At 38.0% G+C, this 27200-nt stretch overlaps 1 protein-coding gene across 13 annotated transcripts in view; it reads left to right on the forward strand.

Annotated features, from left to right (window-relative positions):
- The window catches only part of LOC143293889 (uncharacterized), a 49322-nt gene that overhangs the window by 4914 nt on the left and 17208 nt on the right, over window positions 1-27200 (forward strand). For 7 of the 13 annotated variants that reach the window (XR_013056816.1, XM_076605226.1, XM_076605227.1 and 4 more), the window contains exon 3: window positions 1355-1579. Coding sequence is in view for 11 of the 13 variants with exons in the window: in XM_076605226.1 (XP_076461341.1) it covers window positions 1355-1579 (225 nt within the window). In the remaining 2 variants the exon portion in view is untranslated. Of the gene's footprint in view, window positions 1-1354; window positions 1580-11176; window positions 11558-13133; window positions 13537-18227; window positions 19830-20145; window positions 22225-24341 lie in introns of those variants that run through there. The other 6 variants (XR_013056815.1, XM_076605231.1, XM_076605230.1 and 3 more) reach the window with 6 other exon arrangements.

Raw genomic sequence — 27200 nt, forward strand, 5'->3', positions numbered from 1 at the left:
GCATAGACACCCCCACCCCACACAGACACAAAAAGACACAAACGCACGCACACACACACGTTCACATTTGTCACTTTTGCAACAGAACCGCAGCATTTGACTGAATGCTTTTTTGTGTGTCTACTGAAATTATTTCAGTGAATAATTGGGTGATGGCTGAAGTTTGTATATATCTGTAATTTAGATCAGGGATCTATAGCCCAGGTACTAAAGATTCATCTCCATTATGAGCAGAAAATGTTTTGTTTAATACCAGATTTAAGGCGTATAGGAAACACTGATCTTTCTTTTATGTGCTTATATGCCATTAAAAAAAAAGGTAACATTACCCCTGAAGAACAATGCAACATTGGTGATTCCTGCACTGTTATTGGGATTGGTATTTCTTTTTTTTTTTCTTCTTCTTTTTTGTTGTTGTTGTCTTCAGTGGGGCTTCGTAGACCCCTATTGAGGTATCACCTTTCCATCATACCTCCACCCACCCCCTTTGGCTTCAGTGCTCTTTTTGATTCACTCCCTCTTACATCCCTGAGTAATGAGACTGGAGATCTATGCTTAAAGTGTATGTAGATTTCAAAAGAAATCAGTTTTGGTGATGGAGAAACATGATTAATTAACCTATTAAATGTATCTGTTTAGTTTATTCACTTACAGATGTGAGCATTGATGCTTTTGTTTATTCTGCTTGTTATTATTGAGTATAAAAATAATTGAATAAGAAAGAGATGATCACAAATCAGATTTTATGGTTTCGTGGTTAAGAAAATGGAAGTTTGATTTAATTTTAAACTAGAGGTAATTTCCTGTATGCCTTTCCTCCCAGCCTATGATAGTTCATTTTGTTTATTTATGTGTTTATTTTATTTATGTGTTTATTTATTTACTTATTTGTTTGTTTGTTTATTTATCTATTTATCATTAAAGTTTTGCAGTGTTCAACATGGCAAACCTAGTTTACTTTTGTACAGTTTGCATTAGAACTATGGAATAAAGGTTAAAAAGGCAGAGTAGTCTTTGTTTTTCTAGTTAAATTGTATTTTCAAATCTAAATATGTTGCTTGTCACCCACTTTGTACATGACACATGTATTTGATTTATACTTTTGACATGCATGCATGCAAACTCTCAAATTCATTGTTTAAAACATGGCATGCAGTATACTGTTCGATGGAACCACTTACAGTAGAAAAAGACGTAACAAGAAAGGTAAATTTTCTGGAATGATACTTAATGTGGTCACCAGGTGACACTGTAGAATAGGAACACTGAAAACAAAAGTAAAATATAAATGATAGATCGTGTGTGTGTGTGTGTGCTTGCGTGCACGTGTGTGTGTTCAATGTTTCTTTTCCAGATGTACAGACACCAGACTTCAGCAATGTCGTAATGGAAAGTCTAGACCGAGTGGGTCAAGTGGAAGGCACAAATCTCGTTGCCAGTGGCGATGGAGGACAAATGCAGCAGCAGCCTTTCCCTGTCATGATGCACGCCAACTCTGGAATGTCTTCATCCTCCGCATCTTCATCAGCTCCTGGTCCACTCTTATCAGATCCACAGTCACTAGCTTCTACAAGTGGAAGTGAGTATTCATTTGCTTTCTCTTGTTCTTTTAGACAGTCAGTTCTTTGTGCATCAGACATTACAGAATTGTTGTTCGCTTTCCTGTTTTCTGTTTTGTCTGTCTTTTAAATAACAAGGATTGCTTACTTAAAAAGAAAAAGAAAGAAAGATACAAGTATGTTTGGTTTCCTTGGAAGTTTGTCAACCTTGAACTGTTTGCAGATTCCATGGAATTTTTCATTCTGGAATATGGTACTTCAGCAGTCATCATAGACAAGACAGAATGCAAACACTTTCTCTCATCACAAACAAAAGAAATGTAGTGATCAACATGGTATGCAGCGGTTGATAATGATACTCGAACTTGTATTAAAAAGGTGTGAGCAACATAAACACAAACAGGTCTGTTTGACCAAATCATTTGGTCATAATCTGCTCACACAATTTGCGGAAGCACATTGAGTACAGGCAAAAGGTACTTGAAACATTGTTGCGATTTCTCTGCACTATTGTCAGAAGCTTTTTACAAGGGACACTGGGATAGTAATGCTGAATAGAATTGGAGGACTTCGTTTAGAGCAGTGCAACAACGGTTAGTAATGATTGTGTGTGTTTATTTGATGTTTTTTTTGTTTTTTTTTTAGCCATTCTCTGAACACAGATATAGTTGTCTTGATAATTCTTGTACAGATGGAGAAAGCCAGAAGGAATCAGTAACACATCACTGGGATATGTTTGCTTAGCAGTTTCCAAGGATTCACAAACAATATTATTAAGCAATACTCATGGTAGTACACATTGTGTATTGGATTAAGTATTCCTGGACGCATTATTTGTTATAGTAAAGACCTATCATTTTTGGCTCAGTTTTCAACCAATTCTCTCGTTGATTTAAGAAAAATTTTTTTTAAAGATTATTTTCCATTGTGTTTGTGTATGTTTTGTCTGCAGCTGGTTGTGAGGCTTCTTACTGTTCTATCAAATTAATGAATTACATGGTTGGTAGTGACAAATTGCAAAATTGAAGTGGATCTTTCATCAGGATCTTAAGTTTCAAGTTCACCATATGACATCATCATAAGTGATGTGCATTGTCTGAATAAAAGTCTTCATTTGTCAATAATTATTACATTGTACACTGACAAATGTAGTTTTACTTTGTTTTCCATTTCATTTAATCTGAATTTGTTTTTCTAAGGGAAAGTGCATTCAGAAAGTATAATTTATAAACATTTTGGCTATTAACTTGTATCAGACGAGGCATTCATGATTCAGAAGCCTTTCCACCATATATGCTGTATTTTTGTCTGATGCACAGAAACTGACAAGAGTGATTATGTCTGTGATATGTTAGACTTATTGAAATTTTAAGCAGGTTCAGTTCAAAACATTGTGAAAGTACTGAAACTGTGTGCATGTTTTCCTTGTGTTAGCAGTATAGTGATTATAGAGGCTTTTTTTTTTTTTTTTTACTAAAAAAAAAAATTATTGATGTTAAAGGTCAAAGCAGTTTCAAACAATAGTAGACAAAATTCATACAGACTCTGGCCATTTTTTATATTTTTTTTTAAACGAAATAATCATATAATTGGTTATTCTGAAGATTACAGTGGTGAAAAAAGAAAGAAAAAAGATTAGTTGGAGGATTAGACTTGTTCGTCTGCTTTTCATGGACGCATTTTAATTTAACTTATGATTATTGCTTGACTGTTGAAGAAGCCAGCACAGCTGTTCGCCATTTTTTTTATTAAAAAAAAAAAAAAAAAAAAAAAAAAAAAAATTTGGTGTCAGAAGGTCCAATCTGTTTACAGATGATAAGTGTACATTTATGTCTTTTGTCTCTGGTATCATTGTCTGTGTATGAAAATATGTGTGTGTGTGTGTTTGTGCGTGTGTGTCTGTCACTCTGTGAGTGCATGCATGATACATCACTTAAATCTTCTTTCCACATTATCACTTTATTGAACAAAGTGGGTATGGGTGGGGATGTGTGTGACTTCCCCAGTGTGATGGTTGTCACACAAAGCATGCAGTAGGTTTAATTTAAGTAAGAGTGGCAGACATCCTTTTGGAAAGGACATTATTTAATCCCTGTTTGGTGGTTGAATGGGTGATTTTTTTTTTTTTTTTTTTTTCAATCTTTATGCCAGTGTCTGACCCACTGCCATGCAAAAGATCTAGATAGGCTCGTTGAACTTACAGACCAGATAAACCACAACAAAACTAATGGGTTATGGAATTGTCTAAATGTAACTAAATGTGCGCTGTGCTCTGCTCCTGAAAATTGGTTGCCAAAGCAGCCGTCTGCTCTCTGTTAATATGAAGTAAACAAAAAGCTCAATCCATTCATTGATTTAAGTAGAAAAAAATGCATGCAGGAATTGCTATCCATGAATTTGATGGAAAATGAAAAAGGGAGATTTTGCTGTTGTGTCTGTATTTAAATGCTTCACCTACTCTTTCTGAGCTGACACATTATGAGTCTATGACCAAGTGAACAGAGTTCATGTAAATCTTATTAATGATTAGTATGCAAGACAGCTGGTGTATGTATTAAAGTATATGACAAAGTAAAGAACTAATAGTTTTGGTGATTTATTGTTAATAGTATTATTTTATTATAATTTCTAAAGAAGTGGAGTGGCTTGAAATGAATAACAAGGGACATAAACTGCTGGGATGGAATGAGCCAAAATGTGCTGTGTGACAGAATCTGGACATTCCACTGAAAAGTGAAATATATAGTGAAATAACTAGTGTAGATTGGGCAGTATATGAAAGAAAAATGAGTACAACAACAAAAAACAAACAAAAAAAAAAAAAAGGTGTGAAGCGGGTATTGGTACAAGTTTGAAAAAAGAAAAAAAGCAAAAAAAGAAAAAAAAGGCTGTGGAACAAGACCTGGAAAATACACCAGCTGTATCCTGTGTAGCAGGATCTCATAAAATACACATTACAGGGATGGGTTCTTGTACTAAATGAGTTGTGTCATTTTATATCTAGTTTGTCTCAGACTTTGGACATTATGTTTTTAATTTTATCATATTTTATTTATTTATTTATTCTTTTTTTTTTTTTTAATAAAAGTTCCACTCTTCTGAGTGACCAAATAGTAAGTGAAATAATCACAAGCTCAAGATAAGAGGGAGATAGAATTTGTCTCCCTTGGTTATGCTGGTGGCTCTTTCACTTATGAATTTATAGTGCAGTATCCCACCTTTGAAATAATTTGCCAGAAATTTCTCCTGTTTCCTCCAGTTTTTTTTTGTTACCCCAGAAAGTCTTGTACATTTTTATTTCTGTCTCTGGACTTGGTAGTCAGGTGCTGTAGTTATGGTTTTTTTTTTCACACTTGGGAAGTGAAAATAGTTTTGGGTTGTATGTATTTTTAAATATTAAGAATTAAAAAAGAATGATTATTTAATGACTTTTTTTTGGATATATAACTGTATGATTTACAATTTTATAATTGTTTTAAGTTACCTCAATTTTTTTTTTTTTACTGCTCTGGTGAGAAAATCAACAGAATAGTCAACACCAATGGCTTTAAAGGTTGAGGCGCTTTCGTGTGTCATTTTGCAGGTTGTCTTTTGAATTAAAAACAAAAACGTAAGGTGTTTTCAGTCCTGTGGTCCTGTGTGATTGGTTGGACTATACACAGTGACTTGAATGAAAATTGAATTATTCAGTTTTTATTGTGTTGGTGTAGAATGACAGACAGCTCACCAAAAGTCAAAATATGAAGATATTCAGATTCAAGGCTTGTGCATTTCTTTAAAGTTTAGTGTTGGAAAAATAAAAACTGCTGTGAATGTTGTGGATCAGAAAGAAGAACCACAAATACACAATTGCTCTGGGTGATCAAACATATTAAAGAACATGCAACCTAGCCTGAATAAAGTTACTTAACATTGTCATATTGATGTTAGCGCATTGACATTGGCAACCTGGTACCTACTTTCCCAGAAGTTCAGGAGAAGGAGAATAAGTGTTCGCATCAGCCAAAGATACTCAGTTCATAATCCCGCTGCCCTCAGACTCACTCAGTCACAGCCTGGCACACAAAGTCAGAAAATGTGAACACTGTATGTATGTCTTCAGTTTCATTGCAAAAGATGTTGGCTGCTGTGAAACAAAGAAGGATGGTCTGGATCACCTGCAAAAGAGTCTAAAAGTAACCTGAGCCAGTGAACTTTAACAAACATAAGAGGATTGAGCAAAGAAAATTATCACCATAGGAAGAGAAGGTGTATTGACTTCTTACAATTCATGCTGTTGGTACAGGTAGGCAGGTCTGCCTCGTGATAAAGACACATGAAAACCAGAATAAGTTTTTCATGCTTTTAGTGAATTGTTTGAAACAAACATCTTTTGATTTGTTGTATTCACAAAAAGTAAAACAGTACAGAAAGGTGCTTTTAACTGGGGTGTTGTTTGCTGTGTCACTTTTGCCGTGAATGTACACAGTCCCTGCTGATGACCTCGTATTCAGTACTGATTTTTGTTTTGATTCGATACGTGTCTGAATTTGCGTCAGATGTGTACCACCTTTTAACCTTTCTGTTGGATTCTTCTATAGCTTGCAAAAATGTTATTTTTCAAAATTCAATATACTGCCTAGATGGAAAAAAATGTAGTGTGGATTTATGGTACTTCATATGCCATTTTTATGTTCTGTCTGCAACCAAACAAAAGTTTGTTTTTGAACTGCTGCTTTCTGCTGAGTCCGAATTTTATTTGACTGACTCTCCTGGTCACGTATTTCCGGTTCGACTGCCACATTCTGAAAATGACTTGCTGCAGACTGAAAATGGCACTCAACAGGAGGGAAGGTGAGTGCTCGCTTAATTCATGTCCTATCTTTAAAGGCATCACAAAACGAAAGACATCTGCATTAGTATTGATTGGCTTTTTATGATCAGTATGTCAGAACAGATGAACCTTGTCACCAGGCAACAGACAGAAAATAGAGATAAACCAAGAATAAAAATTTTTTATATTTATTTAATTCCCATGATGACGAGTATCAGTGCCAATTTTTTTTATTATTATCTTCTAGTTGACTTTTAATTAGAAAGTGTCAAGCGTTTATTGCTTCTTGTTTTAGATTAATCACAGTTTAATCTGCTTGCTACGTGTTAGATTAATTTTGAGGATGATGAAAACATGATTCATGAACATTTGGAGAATAAGATTTTTCTTCTTTTTCTCTAGGTACACATATATAAAGCCTTGCAACGAAAAAGAACACAAGAACTTACGTCCAGAAAAAAGAAATTCTTCCTAAATAGACCATCAGAGAAATTCTGAAAGTGGCAGAGCCTACGGAAGGAATAAGATGAAAGATCATTCAAGCTATCATGCCATTGCTAATTTCAGTGGATATGAGTCAAGACAGTACTGTCAGGTTTGTTTTCTGTACAGTTTCTGACCACATGCAGTTTACAAGTAGGTCTACTGCAATGAGTGGCAGCGTATTGCGATGTGCTGCTGAATTGTAGAAGTGGCGTGGAACAGGTAGTGTTTTGTCAGAGGTATGAGGATTGCAGCAGATCAAGAAATTTGAGGGAATGGTTGCTGCAGTGCTTGCAATGAATGATTGCTAATGGTTCAGCTAGTCAGGTCTCAAGCCTCAGCGTGATGAGTCCTGATGGCATTGATAGTATGCTCAAGAAAGAAATTCTTGGAATCTGTCATCAACACAAACTTGTGGGGTTATGGCATCTGTTTGCAGCTTCCAACATTTCTGACAGGCCTGTCATTTTGGTGTACTCCCAGACAGAAGAACCCATCAGGAATTGAGTACTTTGGCATTGCAGCCATGCTTTTCTTCGAGTGACTGCCCTTTGATGTGGAGCACAATTTGATCAGAGTGAAACTGGACAGCAAACCATTTTGTACCCTTTTTTTAAATTTTTTTAAATTTTAAATCTTGATATATTTTTTAGATATTGTAGATAATTATGCAAGCTGACAGGAAGCACTAAGTGGCAATGGTTTCAGATTATGTACCTTTGTCTTCAGTTAGAGTGAACTTGATCATGTACCTTTGATAAGTTTGAATTTTTCTGAGCAAAAAATTATTTTCAGTTTTCTTTATTCTGACTGGCACAGTCACATGCTTTTATACTGGTAGTGGTACACCTGCATCATTTATCACTTAAAATGTTTTTAAAAAAAATAGCATGTCTCCACCTTGAAGGCTGATGTGTACATTGATTTATCCGCTGAAACTTGCAGGCGACTGGATTTTTCACATGACAAACCTAAAACTAATGATAGTATATTTCCATACAAGCTGATAGTAAACCATATCAACTTTCATTCTGCCAGTTAAAAAGATAAATCCTGTAGAATCTTGAATGAATTAATACTCGGGTTTAAAAATGATACTACTGCAGTCTGTGCAGGATGTTATTTTTCTTTAATTTTAAAGTTTGTTAAATGAAAAAGTCAGCAGCAGCTTCAGTCTCATATAGGAAGTAAAAGCAATGAAAAGTGTTGCTGATCGTTTTCCTGTTGAATTTATTGGTATTTGTTTGAGAACAAAGTGGAGAGGAAAGTTCATAATTATATTGTCAGTCTCTGCATTTTGGCCAGTCTTTGATTGCTTTTAAGAACTGACTGGTATTCAGCTCTGAAATGGATACTGGCCTGTAAGCATTATGATTTGATTTGAACTGTGAGGTGCCAAATGCCTGCTGTTACAGACATATGCTGTGATCCTGTCTGCTGTACTTTCTGACTCTTTCTGGGTGTAATTTGTTGTAAAAAAAAGGGAGGGGAAATAATTTAGTTTCTGTCGACACTTCAGAGGATCAGTAAAAATGTGCACCAGACTGGTTTCATACTTGTGAGTTGTGTTCAAAAAAGCAAAAAAAAAAAAAAAAAAAAAAAAAAAAGTAGATTTTGTTAGTTATCACATGTACCATAAAACCCAGTGTGGAATGTTAAAGTGCAGTGTTTGTATGTTTTTAAAACATACCTTAATTTACATTTCCACCAATATCTCAGACAGCAAAACATCAAATTGAAAAATCATTGTCTTAATTCATTTTGTTCTTCTCTTTGGGATTTCCATCTCCCTGAGATCCTGTCCGAACTTCCCTCTTCAAACACATCCATTCAGCCTCTATCCATTCAAATGGTACTGGTAAACATACACTCTTTACCTGTCTTTCTGTTTCCAAAATAAGTTGTTTACTTGTATCAGTCTGGCAAGAAATCTGGACCTCTTCAGTATTGGTGATGCATGTCAGATGGGAGGGCTTCATATTCACCACTTGCTTTTGATAATTTGACTCAAAAACATTTCAGCCGTTCACTTACATTTTTTTCCATTTAAATTCTCAATGGTAGCAAGCGAGAGAATCTGAGCACACTGAATTGAATCCCACGGTCGTCATCAGTATTTTCTCCCCCACCATGGGCTGGAGTGGTGGCCGGGACGCAAGTCGGATGAGATGATAAACTGAGGTGCTGTGTGCAGCATACATTTAGTGCACATGAAACAACCCATGGCAGCAAAAGGGTTTTCCCTGTCCAAATTTTTTTGTTGAAAATTGATAGGAAAACAAAAGCACTTGCAGGCAGGAAAAAAAAAAAAAGGTGGCGACCGTGGCGTGCAGGTAGGAAAAAAAAAAGGTGGCACTTTCACTGTAGCAACAATTGGGTAGAGCTGCCTGAATTTCTCATAAAAATCTGTTGTGACAACAGATTTATACAATACAATAGAATATAGCACAGCACAGCACAGCACAGCACAGCACAGCACAGCACAGCACAATACAATACAATACAATGCCCTTATTTTCCTCACTCGGCACCACACACACACATACATCTGTATCTCTATCTGCCTTTAAGTATTTCTTGCACTAGTTCCCCTACCCGCTTACTGTTTTTGAACTGTCATTTGTTCCAGACATGCTGACACTGGACATTTCTGAATATTTTTTTTTACTTTGGCACTGAATATTTTTCAGTGGCACTCCAGTGACTCTTCACAGTGTAAGGGAGAAGAAAAAAGATGAGTTGTGTGTGGGTAATGCCAGTGAAATGTGGAAGAGAAAAAAAATTGAATGGATGCAATCCAAAGATGAGTCACAGCTGTCCAAAAAAAAAAAAAAAAAAAAGGAATGTTCAGAATTTCACATTCTGGATGTTTTTCTATAGAAGGATGTCAGTTATTCATCTTTGGATGGAAGATCAGACCATGCCTGATTCTGATCATGATGGTCCTCATCAGGGTTACAGAGTGTATGTAATTGATCATGCCATGGACATTTTGAAGGAGTTTCCCAGTTGAGGGAAAAGAGGGTCAGCTGATATCAGGAAACAGGTTCATGTCAGTGTAGTGTGGTTGTCTTTGAGGGAAACGAAGAGGGGTAATGAGATTGAAGGTAATGTTATGATCTGTGAGGTAATGTTATTCATCATATATTGGCAAGAAGTTGTAAATTTGAAAACAGGACAAGGAGGACATGAAAGTAGAGTGTGTTCGTAATTAGTGGGGTTGGAATTTTATTGTTGTTTTAATTCTTATTTTATTTATTTATTCATTTATTTATTTTTTTTGGATAGAGACCAGACCTCTTTGTCATTCTGCTGTTAAGTTCCAGTGCTAAATAGGCTGGACAGCTTAATACGAATAATAGTAATAAACTTTTTTTTTTCTGTCAGTCAGCTGGTTAAATTTGAAATGTGTTTCTTGAACGTCTGATCTACTTATTGGATTAAAAAACATTGTGCTGTTTCCTGCCCACTCCCTATCCAGCCGCCCCTCTTACTTTGTTTCTGAATCTCTTTATGAGATTATGTCTGTCACTGTCTCCCAGTCTCTCATTGACTTGATTTTATGAATGTGATTCTCCACCCATTGCTAGTATAGCAGTAATTTACAATGATAATAAATACTGGTAATGACAGTTTTATGTATACATAAACAATGAAGCAAAACAATTGGAAACAGTTCAAACCTAATCAGTACTGTTTTTATTTAGAAGTTACTTGTTATGATATGATTTACTATATTCAGCATCAAAAGCTGAAGCTTGAAATTTGAATGAACATCCTAAGCAGTTAAACACCAAATACACACACACACACACACAAGAAAAAAAAATCTGCTGGTGAACTTGTGTTCTCTCATCTGTTCACAGGCCAACTTTAGTCTCTGACATTATGTGCCTCCTTGATCAGATGTGTTGAGTTTAGCCGGAGACAGTTTGTTAAGATGCTTATTCTTTATGAGGTCATAATCTTGTATTCATTGTTTCAAACAGTATCTGATGTTACTGTCTTGTGGTCATGTAGAAAGTACTTGCTTACTTTTTCATGCAGCAGGTTGGTTTAACATTGCAATTTTAGATAGTATGCTGACATTATTTTTCTATGCAAAGAATGAGTTTTTCATTCCTATGGTTAACGCTAAAGCCCACATAAAGTTAACAGTGAACAGATGATCCTAAATTTCTGTCAGACTGAGTAAGAACTGGGCAGTTCTCATGAACTGAGAAAGACCCAACAAAGACTAGAGATGGGAAGACAGAGGCTGTGATAGCGGGATCTCTGTGGATGGTGCTGAACACGATGCCTTTCCTCTCTGCCACCACAGGTTACATCCAGACTGGGGAAATTAGAGGATTGCTCCCCTCCTCTGTAACAGCTGCACTGACTGCGCAAGGGAATCAGTTTGAGGAGACTCATCATCTACAAACCATCCCAAGAACTGGAAAGACACCTTGGCCCCAGAAACCTTGCATTGTGTGCAAACACAAGGGTTTACTGCGGAAAAGCCGTTTCTACTGTGCGGGTTGTGCAAGGCAGCCTGGATTTTGCAAGAAAGGGACATGTTTCTCTGACTTCCACTCAGTGTTTAACTATTGGAATTCGCAAGAAATGCCTCAAACTGTGGGCCTCGGACAAGAGTCCGCTTAACAATGTGTTAAGCTGTTTTCATCCGTCGGTTGAAATTCCTTTTTCAAACCATCATTAGGTCAGTAGAGTTGATATGAATTGAATTTGATATTGGATCAATTTTTTCTTGAGATGGTTATATTATTATTGATACATGTATATGTATGTAGTTATTTTAATTTATTTTATTGTTTTTGTTCAACAGTTGGTTTACCTTGTTGATAAAATCAACAGTTTTGAATTAGGCCTGCATTTTTGAGTAACAGTGATAAGTGACAGTAATCCATAAATGACAATCCATGTTTGAATTGACAGGGAGCTGAGCACATTAAAAGTCGTTTTTACTCTAGGAGGAATTTTGTATGTCCCGTCACACATATCGGTGATTGAAGACATTTTGTTAAAGTATTTATGAATACATCTGAGTATTATCGGTTAGAAGGGGTGGGAGATGTGGATGAATGGAGGGTTGGGAGAAACTGGGCAAATGAGGGTAAAAATGTGGGTGAAATTTGGAAGAAAAAAAACCCCCAAACAAAAAAAAAAACCCCTCTAAATACAGTTACAGGAAATTACTTAAAGGACTTCGTAAAAGAGAAGTCGTTAAACTGAAAATAAAGAGCACAGATACTGCAGCTCTGAAATTAACAATGTTCCTTTTAAGTAGAATGTATACTTGGGTAATATTTCAAGTCACCAGTGGTATGAAAATCAAGAGTTGGTGAAGTAACAAACCTGGCTTTCAGTTGTAATAAGTCCTGCTATTACATTATGCTTTGTTGGTTAGGAATGTGGGTTTTGAATGTGGGTCATTGAAGTTGCCTAAAACTGTTCAGGAAGTTCACTGCTTGACAAATGGTAACACTAACAGACTGGAAATTATGTGGGCCATTTCTACCATTTTTGCGTGTGTGGTGAATGCTAGGATGTGTTATGAAACGGATTAAGACTAAGAGACTATGGTCTTGTCATGGAGTCACACATGGAAATACCTCCATTTTCATCCTCATCGAAATAAGGAAAATTTGTCTCAGATTCTAAGACTTTCACTCTGACTGAATGGTTAAATTTGTTTTGATTCCCCCTCAACTCTCGTGCCTGTGGTGAGTTTGTCAGGATATTCAGTGCTGCAAGTTTTGGTATTATTTGATTGATATAATGATAATCTTGACTTGAGAGGGATGTTTTGCTCACTCTTTCTGCAGCTGGCTGGCAGTTGCTGTTACCAGTGGAGGGAGAAGCAGGTAGCGCTCTTGCATACATTGAATCATAACAGGTCTTCTATTGGGAAGCTTAAGTGTGACCTAGCGTTGATAGCTCACTGTGGACTGCTGGCATTTAGACTGCATCAGGGTGAGGCTGGGTGTGGCTGTGTGTACAAGGGTGAATGGTGGGAGAGAAATATTGAGATGGTACAAAAGATGAGGTTGTGTCTGCACTCATGGACACATGCATGCATGCTGTTTGGGGTATCACTAACTGCTGTGTGTCTTTACAATTTCTGTTTTTACAAATCAGAAAATCTGATTTTTCACTAGCATAAGGCACTGTTGTTAATCACTAGCATTGTAATGAGGCTCTGTAATAAGTAGACAAAATTCAGACATCTGGACAAGAAGGGTAAGTTGACAGCATTGTTTGCTTTAATGGTACAGGTGAGGTGGACACGGTTCCCTCTGTCAGTGGTGATAGGCCTGAGACCCCCACTAGTGTTGCCACCAACCCACAGGGCCACAGTCATCCCTGTAAGCAGAAACACTACCTTCAGAGGATTCCCAAGGAGTTGGGCATGGGCAAGAACCTCCCCTCTCCACTCCGAGGCTCCAAGGCAGCTCTTCTTCTCCAGCCTTGTAAAACGTGCAGAGAGGAAGGGTTCAGTAAAGTGAGCCCTTTCTTTTGCCCCGTGTGCCCAGGGCAGCCTGCCTTCTGCTGCACCAGGGACTGTTTTGTCAGTTATCACAAACGTATGGGATACTCCTTGTTGTCGATCCCTGTGACAGATGTGGTGAAAAAGACGCCATCGACTCCAGCATGCAGCTTTCAGCTCAGATCATTCAAGTATTTGTAAATGCTGGACAGATTAAGGTTTCTTTTCTTCTCCAATCTCCCATGCCCCCCCTTTTGATTTCTTTTTAGTTTTTGGTTTGAAATGATAGAAGATAATATTTGAAGTTTATACTTTTGGTGTTGGGTGTATTGCTTCTGTTAGAAAATTATTCCATAGAATAGAATGTTGTGCTTGGTTGCGCAAAAATGAGTTGAATTACCTATTTGAAAGATTTCAATAGTCATGAGAAGCACTCATAATTATACTTGACAGTGAAATAGGAGAGGATGACAGCATGAAAAAGGGCAGGTAGATTTGTCTGTTGTTGTTCAGATTTTGATATATTCATGAAGTATAACCAAGAATCACAATTTCAGTTAACATTTTTGTTCAGCATAAACCGGAGATTCTTGTCTCTATTTCAGAGAGATTTGTCTGTTGCTGTTCAGATTTTAATATAATCATCAAATATAACCAAGAATCACAATTTCAGTAAACATTTTTATTCAGCATAAACCAGAGATTCTTGTCTCTATTTCAATTATCTCAGTAAGAGAAGTTGAAGCCAAAGACTGCATTTCGTAGATGATTTTAATGCAGCAAAATCAGTGTGCTTGATTTAAGCAATGCACAGAAACGGTGATTCAGATCAGTTAACACAAGGGTCTTTCCTGTCCCCATGTACTTTCCTTTCTTTAAATGACACTGAAGAGGTAGGTATACAGAAGCAACATTTCTAAAGTGACCCAGAGTGGGTTAACGAAAAATGTTTCCTGTGCTGTGTACAGTCAGAGTTCTGAAAATAAAACTTCATATCAGTTTGGCTGTGCAGTTAACATGAGGAATCCATTCATGTAGTGTTTCACTTAATTAAGTAAGGCTGAAACTGTAACACTTTGATTTTTTCTAAAGAAGTTTCTGCAACAGTGTTCAGGTTTGCAAGGGGTTTGATTTTTGACTGTTGATTGACATGTGAATTGTTGACATGGTACATTTTCTCTATCTCTCTGTGTGTGTCTCTCTCATATGCATACACAAGCACACATGCACGCATGCATGCGCGCGCGCGCGCGCACACACACACAGTATTATATATATATATATGTTTTTTTAAGTAACTTTCAAAAAAAGAAAAAATCATTTTGTTTTCACTTGTAAAAAAAAAAATCTGAGAGACAAGTCACATTTAAAACCTTGGTATATTTGCTTCAGTTCAAGTTTCAAGAAAGAATTTCAGCAATGTATCTTGAAAACAGTAGTAATATCTTTTAAAAAATCTTTTTATTTTGATGTGGACACACCAGACTGGATGACCTCATGTATAGCCGTAGTGGGTTTACGTAAGTTTTTGATCTCACAGTTATTTTGTTTAAAATTCTGAACTTGCTATTCACAATATACTCATACACATGAGTCTTTGAGAGCCGTGATCCCAATATGAAAGAGGTCCAGGCTCAGGATGGATTTTTCTTTACTGAAACAGGAAAACGCTTCTCTCTCTCGCTGGCAGCCAAGAGCAAGAAGCAAAGCCTAGAGCTGGTCTAGAGTGAAACAGATGTCGCTTGCTCTGCCATGCTGGCTGACCTCCCTTATAACTCACTCTGTATGGCCAGTCCTCTCTTCTCCTCTACACAGACCCCTCGGATGTCCAGTGGGTGTCTGAATGACCCAACCTTTAGCTTCCGTTGTCAGAATTGTGGTATTCTTTGTCAACATTCACCTCTTCAGTATAAGAGCCTTCCGCTTGCAATATTTTGATGATGGTAATTGGTGTGAAACGCTGTTAGTGTCGTCTCTTTTGCCGTTCGTATGGAGAGAGTTAAAGGAACAGTTGTCTTATAGAGCACTGATTGGAGAACTTTGCGTTCATTGCCCCCGGCCCCCACTTCCACAGCCTTCTCTGTTTAAGTCTGTTTTTAAGATATTGGTCTTGGAGGTATAGGTGGAACTGGGACAAGTTTTTGATACATATTTCCACTTTTACTTTTAGATCATAAATTTATTTATTTTCTAGATAAATTGAAAATTTTGGATTTAGTACTTTCAGTCCCTTGTGGGTTTTAATTCCATGTTACTGGCTCCTGTTCACCATTTTGGGTGTATGTCCACTAAGGTTTGGTATCTTTAAGTTATTCAGTATTCTTTACTTTCTATTCACAGAAAGTTTCCTTGAAACTTTGAGAACTGTGTTCCCAATGTTAAATATGTCCCTGACCAATTATGAGTAGTTTCTCTTTTCTTGACCAGGAAGGTTACGTAGAGGCTTTGCTGTTCTGACTGATCAGTTAATGAGTTATGCTTGTCACGCTTGAACTGGTGAAACACACTGTTCTCTCTCTTACCACAGACAGACAGACAGACGCGCGCGCACACACACACACACACACACACACAGATATCTTCAATGCTTGTTTCTTCTATTGATCACTCAGTGAGCTAATGGTGTACACTGGAAACAGTGTAAATGGGAAAGCAATGTTTAAGTGGTTTTGTGTTGATGCCATGAAACATTTCGTACGTATTCTTTGGCAGAGTTTTGCTGTGAATTCAAGGTATCAAATACAAGCAGGGATAGTGTCAACATTCATGGAATCTATTTATAGGTGACTTAATGGGAGTCATCAGAGCATTTGAAAATTATTGCTGTGTGAGAGTCAGAAATGCATTTAGTTAAGTGCTGACACTGGGTGGTAGAGTAGTTTGTTGTAGAGCTGCTCTAGTTTTTTTAAGCATTTGACTGCTGCTGGCAGGTGAGCTTGTCAGTTGAGGGCTGTCACCTCACTAAGACTGAGCTTACAAGTAGGCAGGATGTCAGTCGCCACTCAATTTGGATTTTTTCCTCTTGGGATTGTATGACTTTAGAAAATTTGATTTCACAAAATACATGAAAAAAATTGTGAAAATGGAATGGACATACTGCATGATCATTGAGCAGAGCGGGTCCTTAAAACATTCTAAAACTTTGTGGAATGAAAACATAAAAGAGTGAAAATTCTGTTTGGGAGCATCATTCTGGTGTTGGAATGGTCTGGTGTGTTTGCTTGGCCCAGAAACCTAGACTGTTATGATCAGAAGGTGTGCCTACCTTTATGTGTGTAGCAATGCAGATTTGATTAGAATGCACTGAAGTGCAGCATAGAGTGGTCCTCTGAAGGTAACTATAGGACCCACTAGAGATTTGTTTTCAAGAGTCCCGGGGACCCCCAAGATTTGTTGCCTATTGGAAGTGGCAGCCCCGATAGAGAATATGAAGACCGAAAAGTTACAGAAAATGTGGCTGATTTTGTTTAGCAGCAGAATTCTCTTTGAAAATCTGTGGCAGAATGATATAAACCAATTTTTGATTATGATATGATCCTTCATAGCCTACATTGCGAATCAATAACATTTATTACTGAAATTTAATTGTAGATTGTTGTTGAACACCATTTTCCTCAAGAAGCACAGCCACCATACCCAGTACCACCGTTATCAACCGGGCAATAACTACAGAAAGACACAATAAATGCATATTTGTTGGAAAACATGTACATAATAAGGTTAAAAGTTTAAAGGTCCCACATCGGCCATCGTGGGCAGTGAAATCATATCCACTGTGTCTAGGACTCAGCATCAGAAGAGCTGGGCCCAATCCTCTCTTTCCACATTTTAACCTTTCCCAACCAAAGTCCGGTAGCCATTCAAACGTGGGTGGAGTGAGGAAAATCAGAGTAAAGTGCCTTTCCTAAGGACACGACACCAGGTTGAAACTGGGCATTGAATCTTTATCACTGGTGAACACTGGATCAGAAGTCCAAACACCTAACCATCTCTGCCGCGGCGCATGTACACAAGAGTATAGCTGAGAATCTTAAAGGTACAGTTGGTGGAAGGTGTATGGGAATGGGAGAGGGGATGGTCTTGTTTTTCTCCTCCACCTAGTTGAAGTACTCAGGGAGGAATATTAATGGTTTGTTTTTCTGATTTTTTTTTTTTTTTCAATTGATTTTTTCTCTGCTGTCAGTGTCATTTGCACTGAGTTTGACGCTGCTTAAAGTGCATGCTTAAAGTGAGTTCATGTAATCACTCGGTTTGTGGTGTGTGTGTGTGTGTGTGTGTGTGTGTGTGTGTGTGTGTGGTCATGGTGAAATTTTTATTGGCAGTTGCATTTACTATGTTGTAGGGGAACCAAACTTGGTAGAATGGTAGGTATGACATAAAATCATCTCAGTAAACCCTGTATTACTATTATGATGAGGTGAATAGGTTGAGAGGTGAAACGTCAGGGTAATTATTTTGGTGATGATGTAGTATATCTTAAAATACATCCAATTTTCATCAGACTTGGTGTCGTGGCTTGCCGTTGTGATAGTGTGATCCCAGTGAATTTCATGGTGATACGTTAAGTGTCAAAATGACAGCATAGCATACAATGATAATAGGAAAAGCTGTAGGTAGAAAAGAGATGAGGTCTGGTCTATTTTTTCTAATACATTATTCCTGTGGGCAAGTAAGAAATTACTACATGTCAGTCTCGAAGGCATTGCCTCTCTTGTTTAATGCATAGTTTAACAAGAATATTGATATTCACTTTGTACTAGTTCCACATCCAGACACGTTTTCGTTTTGGATAGAGTTTGGAAGCACAGAAATACACATTGATTAAAACATATTACTAGTCACTGGAGTTCAGTGGTTTGACATCATGTTTGTCCCAATTCAGGGAGAGAGACAAGCGCCATCCCAGTGGTGAAATCTGAAGTGGTTGACAGTGAGGACAGTTTTGCACCTGAACGGAGCCGCAGTTCGTCAATGCCAGTGCCAGGGCACACATTGCACTATATGCAGCGCCTTCCGCCTAAAGGCACCAAGACCAATACTCAGAAGAGGTGCTTTGTCTGCAAGAAAAAAGGACTGAGAAAAGACAGTCGCCTGCACTGTGCTGTTTGCCCAGAAAAACCAGGATTATGTCGAGGCACGGATTGTTTTAAGGTTTATCACCAATGGAAAGGTATCCCAGTGCATCCTGACAGGAGGGTTTGGATTGTTGACTTTTGACTTCTTTATATTAGATTAAAACATGGATGGGTAAGTTGTGCAGTTTTGAGCTGGGCTGCTGATGGAGTTTTTCCAGTCATTGCTCTTCATTTTTAACTCTAGTATAGTGCCAGTTGTTGTTGAGTGGTTTCTGCTTCAGCCATTCCGTCTGGAACAATTGTAATTATTGGATGGCTGCTGAACACCAGATCAGTTGCACCAAATGTCACTGCTCGGACAACTTGCCTTAGTTGATGCCTGTGCTGCATTTGACAGAGGATTTCTTGTAACCCAGATGATAGTGTGGGCTTCACAGTTTGCTGATCAAGATTTTGCCAAGGAAGCAAATAATTTTTTGAGCTCTCTGTTTTTGTTCCGGGTACACCTTTTCAGAGTGCAGTTAGACTTAGTGAAGGCATAGACATTTATGTACATTGTACTTCTTCAGTCGAGTTCATGATGGGGTATTCATGAGGCAACCAGGAAAAGTGAAAGTAGCAAGCATGAAAATAAAGGAGAAAAGCAGAAATGTAGATGTACAAATGCACACACACACACACACGCTTCCGTGCGCACTCACACACACACACGCACAACAGACATACACACACTCTTTGTAGAGTTCTACCAGAGCAGAAATAAAAAGATAAAAATCAGAGGGCACAACATAGTTTCTCCATTGTTGCAATTTTTGTTTTTCCGTTTCTTCCACGCCTGTAAATATATTTTATTTCTGGAGGACAAGTATGTGGAAACACAATAAGTGGTTAAGTCTGCATTATGATTGGTTGTACATGTGCTTATGAAATAAAAGAAGTAAATATGTTTTTGAAAAATGATTTTTGGGATTGGGGGAGATAATTTACAGAGTGGGTTGTGTCTCACATTGCATAGCTATAAATACAAGTCAGTAGAGCTGTGTTTGGCTTTTGTTTCAGTGGGCCAGAGTTATGAGAGGTGTGTATCAGAGTTAGGACCACAGGTCCAGCAGCTTCAGAACAGCATGGAACTTGATGGATATGCAAGTGCTCCATTTTACACTCAGGAACGCTGGCATAAAGTTAGGAATCCACGGAGTAGCTACTGGCGCAATATGTCTGAAGAAAGAAGAGCGCTCGAAAGAGAAAAGTCTAGGTTGCGCATGCAAGCATCCAGAGCCCGAAGAAAAGAGCGTGAACGTCTTTTGGCAGAAACTGGAAGGACTTTTTCACCTTGTGTGTAATGTCATGCTTTTGTGAAAGCTCAGATGGAGCGGACTAGAATTAAAAAAAAAAAAAAAAAAAAAAAAGTTTTGAAGAAAAAAAAAAAAGCCTCAATGTTTTTAACTTTCTGGTATTTTTCTTTGAACAGTATCGCCTTTCTTGATTTTCTTCTGTTCTTGGTGTTCGGTGTTTTTTGTGTTTATTTCTGTATTGTGTTTCCTTATTTCATGGTTGCAAATAAAGTAATAGCAAATAATCATAGACTTTTGTTCTTGACAACAAAATTGTGGATGTAGAAAGAATTCACTAACTTGGTAGAATTTAGAAGAGCAGGATGTTGTACAGCATTTTCCGTGCCCAAACAGGAAGCTCATACAACGTGTGCTTTTCTTTTGGTTTCAGTATTGGGTGTTTGTGAAAGGAAATCAGACAGTCACTGGCAGATGCAGCACTACTCTATGTTCAGTCACAGAAATTTTGTTGATGCTGCCAGACACGCTCAGCTAAAAGAGCAGTGGAGGCTGCGGAAGCAGAAATACCGTGCGAAGCTTAGTGAGGAAAGGAGGAGGCAAATCAACGAAAGGGAAAGACAAAGATACGCTATGAAGAAGGCAGAGAGATTTATTGACAGTTGGTTTTGAGGGCATGATGGCAGGTTTAACAATAGATTGATGCAGTTTTGTAAGAAAATGTGAGGTTTTCAGATGCATTATGATGGTTCCAGTAATTTGAATGAAAAGACCTACTTAATGACATCATGCTGTGTGTTTTTTTTTTTCCTGTACTTTTATTGTACATGATATTAGCTCTGTTCCATTTCTTGCTGGTGAATTAATGTTGAGGAGGTGATTCGTTATGAAAGTCAAGTTCTTCACTGCTGGTTATGAGTACTTGTGCATTATTTAATGGAGTTTGGCAATAATAGAATTGTGAACACAAAAACAGCTTCTCTGTTAGAACTGTTTGTCTTTTTTTTTTGTCCTTTTGAAATAAAGAATAGAGAAGAGCAAGTGATCATGTCCATCTACTTCTACATACTTCCAAATTGCATGCACACACACACAGAGACACACACAGACTCACAGACACACACACACACACACACACACACACACACACACACACACACACACACACACACACACACACACACACACAAAAACAGAATGATCAGATCCAGGTTTTGTGGAGAGAGTTAACAGACCATAATTCTTCAGATAAGTTTATATTTTTGCTCGCTGAAGAAAGGTGATAATGTATACTGTCCACATACTGATTTGATTGGTGCTTGGAGAAGTGTGCAGATAACATTCTTTGTTTAAAGCAACATAATGATTGAGGCTCGGTAATTACTTCATTGTGATTGACTGTTTTGTTTTTCATTCTGTGTGATCCTCTTTTGCTGTTCATTTACGTGATTATATTGTTTCATAGCACATGTCTTTTAAAGAAATCACAACATATTTATCATTTTATAAGAAACTTTTATGATCTGATAATTGATAAACAAAGTATTTGAATAAGCTGAATCAGAGAATTCATCTCCATCTCTCTCTCTCTCTCTCTCTCTCTCTCACACACACACACACACACACATTCACGGGAAGAATCCATTCTTTTCTTCCTGGTGTTTTTCTAGATTATGCAAAATATTAATTTTCACATGTACATAAAGATTTGTTTCAAGTGTTTTTAAATGCAGAATTGAGCAGTTTCTGGTCTTGAAGGTATTACAGCTCATGAGATGCACCATCTGATAACTTCACCAACAACACACACACACACACATGTACACACACACACACAGACACGCACACACAGATACACACATATTTTCAAGTTGCATGCAGTGAGTAAGCTGCACAAGGATTTTGTGGCAGTCATGTTTAGTTCAGCAGCATGCATAATCAACTGTATCTAGGTAATCGACTGGATCTAGGGCTTGACAATGAAGATTGATAGTGTCAGATATTAGTGCTGATTTTCCCAGTGAAGGAGTGGCATGATGTAGAGTTTGCAAGCAGTTTTAATACAAATTACCCAGTTTTAAGCCAGAAACAGCTGAGCAAGTGAATTTTTTTTAATCGTCATGTTAATCTGAAGATGGGTAAAAGCAGGCACTTTTTTCAGGTGTGCTGGTGAATGTTTAGTTAAAATATAACCAAGTACAGTGTCATAGTTAAATATTTCAGAGAGGCAGTGTCACACATCTGGTTATCTTCAGTGGTTAGACTTGTAAAAGAACTGTGTGCCTCATAGACCAGAAAGGACATCTTTTCAGATTGTTTCCGTACAAAAAAGAAACTACCTTTTTTGATTTTTGATTTTTACGTATTTTTATCTATCCATGTAAACTTGTTAGATATCTCTCATTCAGATATAGTATCCGCTGTGTAACAAATGTGTGCATTGGCCATGTTGAAAACTGATATGCATGTGATGTCATTATTTTGATGGATACTATTAAATTGTTGAAATGTACTCAATTGTCTTTTTATTTCCAATGTGTGTGTGTGTGTGTGTGTGTGTGTGTGTGTGTGAAAATCAAAACTGTTATGAAGACAGCTGAGATTTTCATGCAGTGATACTTGACATATGACTTAAGTAACAGGCACACTTACATATATATGCACACGCACACACTGCACAAAAGCAGCTATGCTCACACATTTCAGCATCCACAGACAAATGCTCATGCAGACTGTGGACACCTGCATACATATTCTTGCATATCTTGGTTAAGAAAGAATATTTCCTTTTGCCGTTGATCAGACTTTTGATTATGTTGAACTGCTACATTTTTTTACAATTGTATAGATTTATAATCTATAAAGCTGAAAACTGTGGCATCTTTGTTATGGTGGTTCTTTTCTTTTAAACTACACAGAGGTTCTGAATGCTGAGACGAGCATTAGCTGTCCATTTTGCGGTTCTGTTTACCAAAACGTCATTTTGGGGACACTGTATGTGTTATATATCTATTTATCTGGAGATGATGAAGTGAGCAGAATGGCTGGTGCCCCCAGCCTGGCCTGGCTTACAGGAGTCAGTTGTAACATCAAAATGGTGGTGTTGAATGTCTGGTTGATTACATGTTGGTATTTCATTTCTCGGGGTAAGATGGATAGTTTAGCTGCATTGTCCTCCTTAGCCTGAGGTTTTGAATGCTGTGCAGTTTATCTTGTGTTGGAACTTGACAGCCCTTATAATGATAAGGCTGGTATGATCGACTGATGTTGGAAGTGACAAACAAACATTTATTTTATTGTTGTAACTAAGGCACGTTTACCTGTTAAAAAAAAATGAGAGAAGAAAATCCATGTTTTAACTTTTACTAAAATTACTGGAATAATAGATAGGTTGTACCACCCAGTTTTGCCTCTCAATCTCTCCCTTCATCTTCTGTTAGATCCTGAGTGGTGATCAAGTGCATGTCCGTATGATCAGCTGATTGTATCTTGTCTTGGTATGGAATGCATTAAGTAACGAGCACATTCAGGACTTTGCCGTCACAAAATGTCCCAGAGCAACTGATGATTTATCAATGGCTAAACAGCTGCGCATCGCAAATTGTCTGTATTAAAGGAAACGATAACTTTGTAACTAAGCAAGTACATGTATATGTTTCAACCTACATCACCGCTTCTTTCTTTACCCATAAAACTAAAAGCAAATTCAAGCTCTCTCTCTCTCCCTCCTTCTGTTCTCTCTCTCTCAATCTCTGTCTGTCTCTCAATCTCTCTCTCTCTCTCTCTCTCTCTCTCTCTCTCTCTCTCTCACGTTTTGTGTATTTCTCAATCTCCCTCAGTGTCTTCTAAAAAAAAAAAAAAAAAAAAAAGAACACAAATTTGGGCGTTAGTTTTAATGCACATAAGAATTTGCCCAGATTGCAAGAAGTTGGAAACACACCATCCACATTTTTTTGTGTTTTGTTTTCGCTCTGTTGTATTCTCCACGTTTTGCATGCACACGCAACATCTGTCCCGCTCTTTCTGTTTCTTTTTCACATTGTGCATTATGTGTAAGTCTGTTAATGTGACAGTGTTGAACCATTGTTTCTCATTCTACGACCCACCACCATTTAAAAATAAAAGTGTGCCTACATTGATAAGTTGACTGTGAGCGTTTTGTCTCCACACACCTACAACCACACCCACACCCACCCTCCCACTGACCCATTTCTGTTGCGGCTTCTCTCTCCAACTCTGGCACCCCCCCACCCCCACTTCCTCTCTCCACCTCTCCCTGTCAGACAGAAGGAAGGTGATCATTGGCACCAAAAATAAACCAAACGAAAAACCGAAGGACGTGATTTCAAGCTGGGGTAAGGAAGAAGAAAAATAGATATTGTACTGATGGCTTTTCTTGTTATACGTTTATTATATAAGATCATTTATTGATTTGATACTCGCCCCGCTTCTTTCCTTTTCATAAAGTGGTTGCCACACTGATTGGTTGGTAGAACTTTTGGGTAACATGCAAGTGTAGGGAAACGATCACGTTTGATTTGAAATTGCATCACTGGTAGCTAGACTTAATGCCAATGTAGGATTAGCAACAGGACCACATTTGACTGAGTGCCCCCGTTTTTTCTGCAGCCCCCGGAGGCGATGACGATGTTGACAGTATCGATTACCTTGTCCCCTCGTCTCTCGCCGACCTGGATTTCATCCAGCCCACGGGCTACCCAGCGGACATTAGCAAAAACGCTGGTGCGTCAGATCACTCGCTGCACGCTCTAGAGAAAGGCGAAGGCAAAAACCACCGGTGTATCGTTTGCCAGCGTCGTCACAGCCAGTACTTGCGGGATCACCCCAGAACCCACGCCTCCAACAACCCGTTTAAGCGTAGCAAAACGTCGTTCCGATGCTCGGCGTGCAAGGTGTACCTGTGTGCCCAGGAGGAGCGCCAGTGCTGGTGGGTGTGGCATCAGACTCTGACCGATGCCTCCTCGGTGGAGTCCTCCTCTTGGCCCCAGGGGCTGGAGGATGATCAGTGTTTCATCATACCGGAGAGTACCTCCTGATCTTACCTGCATTACTTGTGTGCACGTGAAGTTCTGTTGAGAGCCGTGGGATTACCAACTGTCATGACTTGCCCCTTACAGTTATTTGTGCTGGATCTGAAAGCGGAGTGTTATGAAGTAAAATGGAAAAAAAAGTATTGCAGTTTATTGTTTTTTTCCCCATTGCCATTTATTCTGATATACAAAGAAATCTGAAACGGCTTCTGAATTTAAAAGTGCTGTCTGACTTAATGGTTTCACCCAGCAGAGGATCTGCGGTTGATTGAGACATTGAGTCATTCTCAAAGGACTTACTCTCATCATGACCATGTGATTAGGGTGCGGAGAAACCAGTTTGAGGAAATGATCGAAGCAAGAAGCCACACGTTATGAACAGAAAACAAAACAGTGTTTATCAGCCCCTGTTTAGCAAGTTCTCGATGAGAACTTATCCACAGATACTTTCAAGTTATGAATTTTCCTGAAGGGCAAATTTCAACAGATTCTCAACAAACGCCAGAAAGTGAAGAAAGATGTTTTCGACTTGGCCAAAATACAAGAAAAGAAACTCATCTTCTGTAGTGTGTGTTGCAGTAATTCTCACTGGCTGTCATTTCCATCTCAGTCTTTTTCAAACATCTGAGATTAAAAAGTGAAAGTGAAATGTTATTGTGAACGAGAGTAATCTGGAAGGAAGTCGAATTAAAGAGGTGAAAGTGGAATGCACTTGTGAACAGAAAGACTTTTGATCTGGAATAAAACAAGAAAGTAATGAGAGACGATACAATCCAAGACAAAATGAATGTGAAGCCACAGCTTTACTTGGTGCTCAGCTCCACAAGAGAGGTGCAGCATTTGAAAGCAAGTGAAGAAAACGATGGTCATCGTCCTCCAGCTGCAGAGAAAAACTCCAGACAGGTACCAGACGCATCACCGAAAAGACTGAGGAACCAGCCTTTCGCTTTTCAGAGAAATCCGCAATGGTGTAGCATTAATTTTTACGATCAGTCTACACACTTTGACGCCTTCTTCAAACTGAAAATGCATTCCTAATGGAAAGCACAGAAAACTCTTGAAATTCTAAACAACAAAACAAACCCACACAAGTCATGTTAAAACAATACTGTGAAATGTAGACCTGCACAAGGTAATAAGGCAGCATTTTAATACTTCAGAATATTTAGTTAAAAAAAGTTATTGTTTATTGTGAAATGTAGATAAGAAATGAAAAGGTAATTTGTATGTTAAAAGTAAGCAATACTTTAAAAATGTCAAGTTTATGAAGTGGTTAGCAGTAAAACGGGGTACCATGGCAGATTCGGGAAGGTGTTGGACTTTTGATCCAGTCGGTTAGGCAGTGATCAAAAGTTGTATTTGTATTTGTATTTCTTTTTATCACGACAGATTTCTCTGTGTGAAATTCGGGCTGCTCTCCCCAGGGAGAGCACGTCGCTACACTACAGCGCCACCCATTTTTTTTTGTTTTTTTTTTTTCCTGCGTGCGGTTTTATTTGCTTTTCCTATCGAAGTGGATTTTTCTACAGAATTTTGCCAGGAACAATCCTTTTGTTGCCGTGGGTTCTTTTACATGCCCTAAGTTCGATTATGTGTTGTTGTTTTTTTGTGTCCTTGGAAAAGGCACTTCGATTTTCCTCACTGCACCCAGGTGTGAATGGGTTCCAGACTTCAATCGAGGAAGGTTAGAATCGGCAGGATAGGCCGCGTGAATAAGAAGTCACTGCGCCTATGGCCGCAAAAGCTAGATCTCGAGCTTTTTGAATTTAAACAAGTTAAATATTTATCACCTAATTTGATTTATCCGTTTGAAAATATCTGCACAGGAGTGTGTATTGCACGGAGGTTGTCAAAATTCTTCAGTGTTTTCCAAGGTTCTTTTTTTGTCTCCTGTTCAATGATGTGAGATTCCTGTTTATGACGCTGTCTTTATCCCATCACAGTTCCATGCTATGAATCACCTTTAAACGTATTTGTAAGTAAACAGGCGGGCATGGTAGGTTAGCGCTTGTTCACTAAGGAAATAAGATCGCATGAGAGCTTGCATGAGAAAGAACCAGTCACTTTTGCGCTGGCTGTTTGTACGTGAGATATTATTATTATTGTTGTTGTTGTTGTTGTTATGTGTATGTGTGATCTCAAGACCATCAGACTTTAGAACTTTCTTGAAATCGGTATCTTAAAAAAAAGAAGGACATGACACACTTTTGGCGTGTTTGAAATTGTGTTAGAAGTAGTGTTGTTAACAACGCTGGCAATTGTAATTGCATTAACGTTAAGACAACGAGAAGAATTATCAGATTATGTGGTGGGATTTTTAGAATACATATTATATCAAGGAGTAAAAAAGAAAGACAAAGCAAACTTTCAGATTTCGGAATATTCGGAGGTCTTACACACACCCATATGAAACATCTCTCTCTCTCTCTCTCTCTCT

This window comes from Babylonia areolata, chromosome 19 (genome assembly GCF_041734735.1).
Source record: "Babylonia areolata isolate BAREFJ2019XMU chromosome 19, ASM4173473v1, whole genome shotgun sequence".
NCBI lineage: Eukaryota > Metazoa > Mollusca > Gastropoda > Neogastropoda > Buccinidae > Babylonia > Babylonia areolata.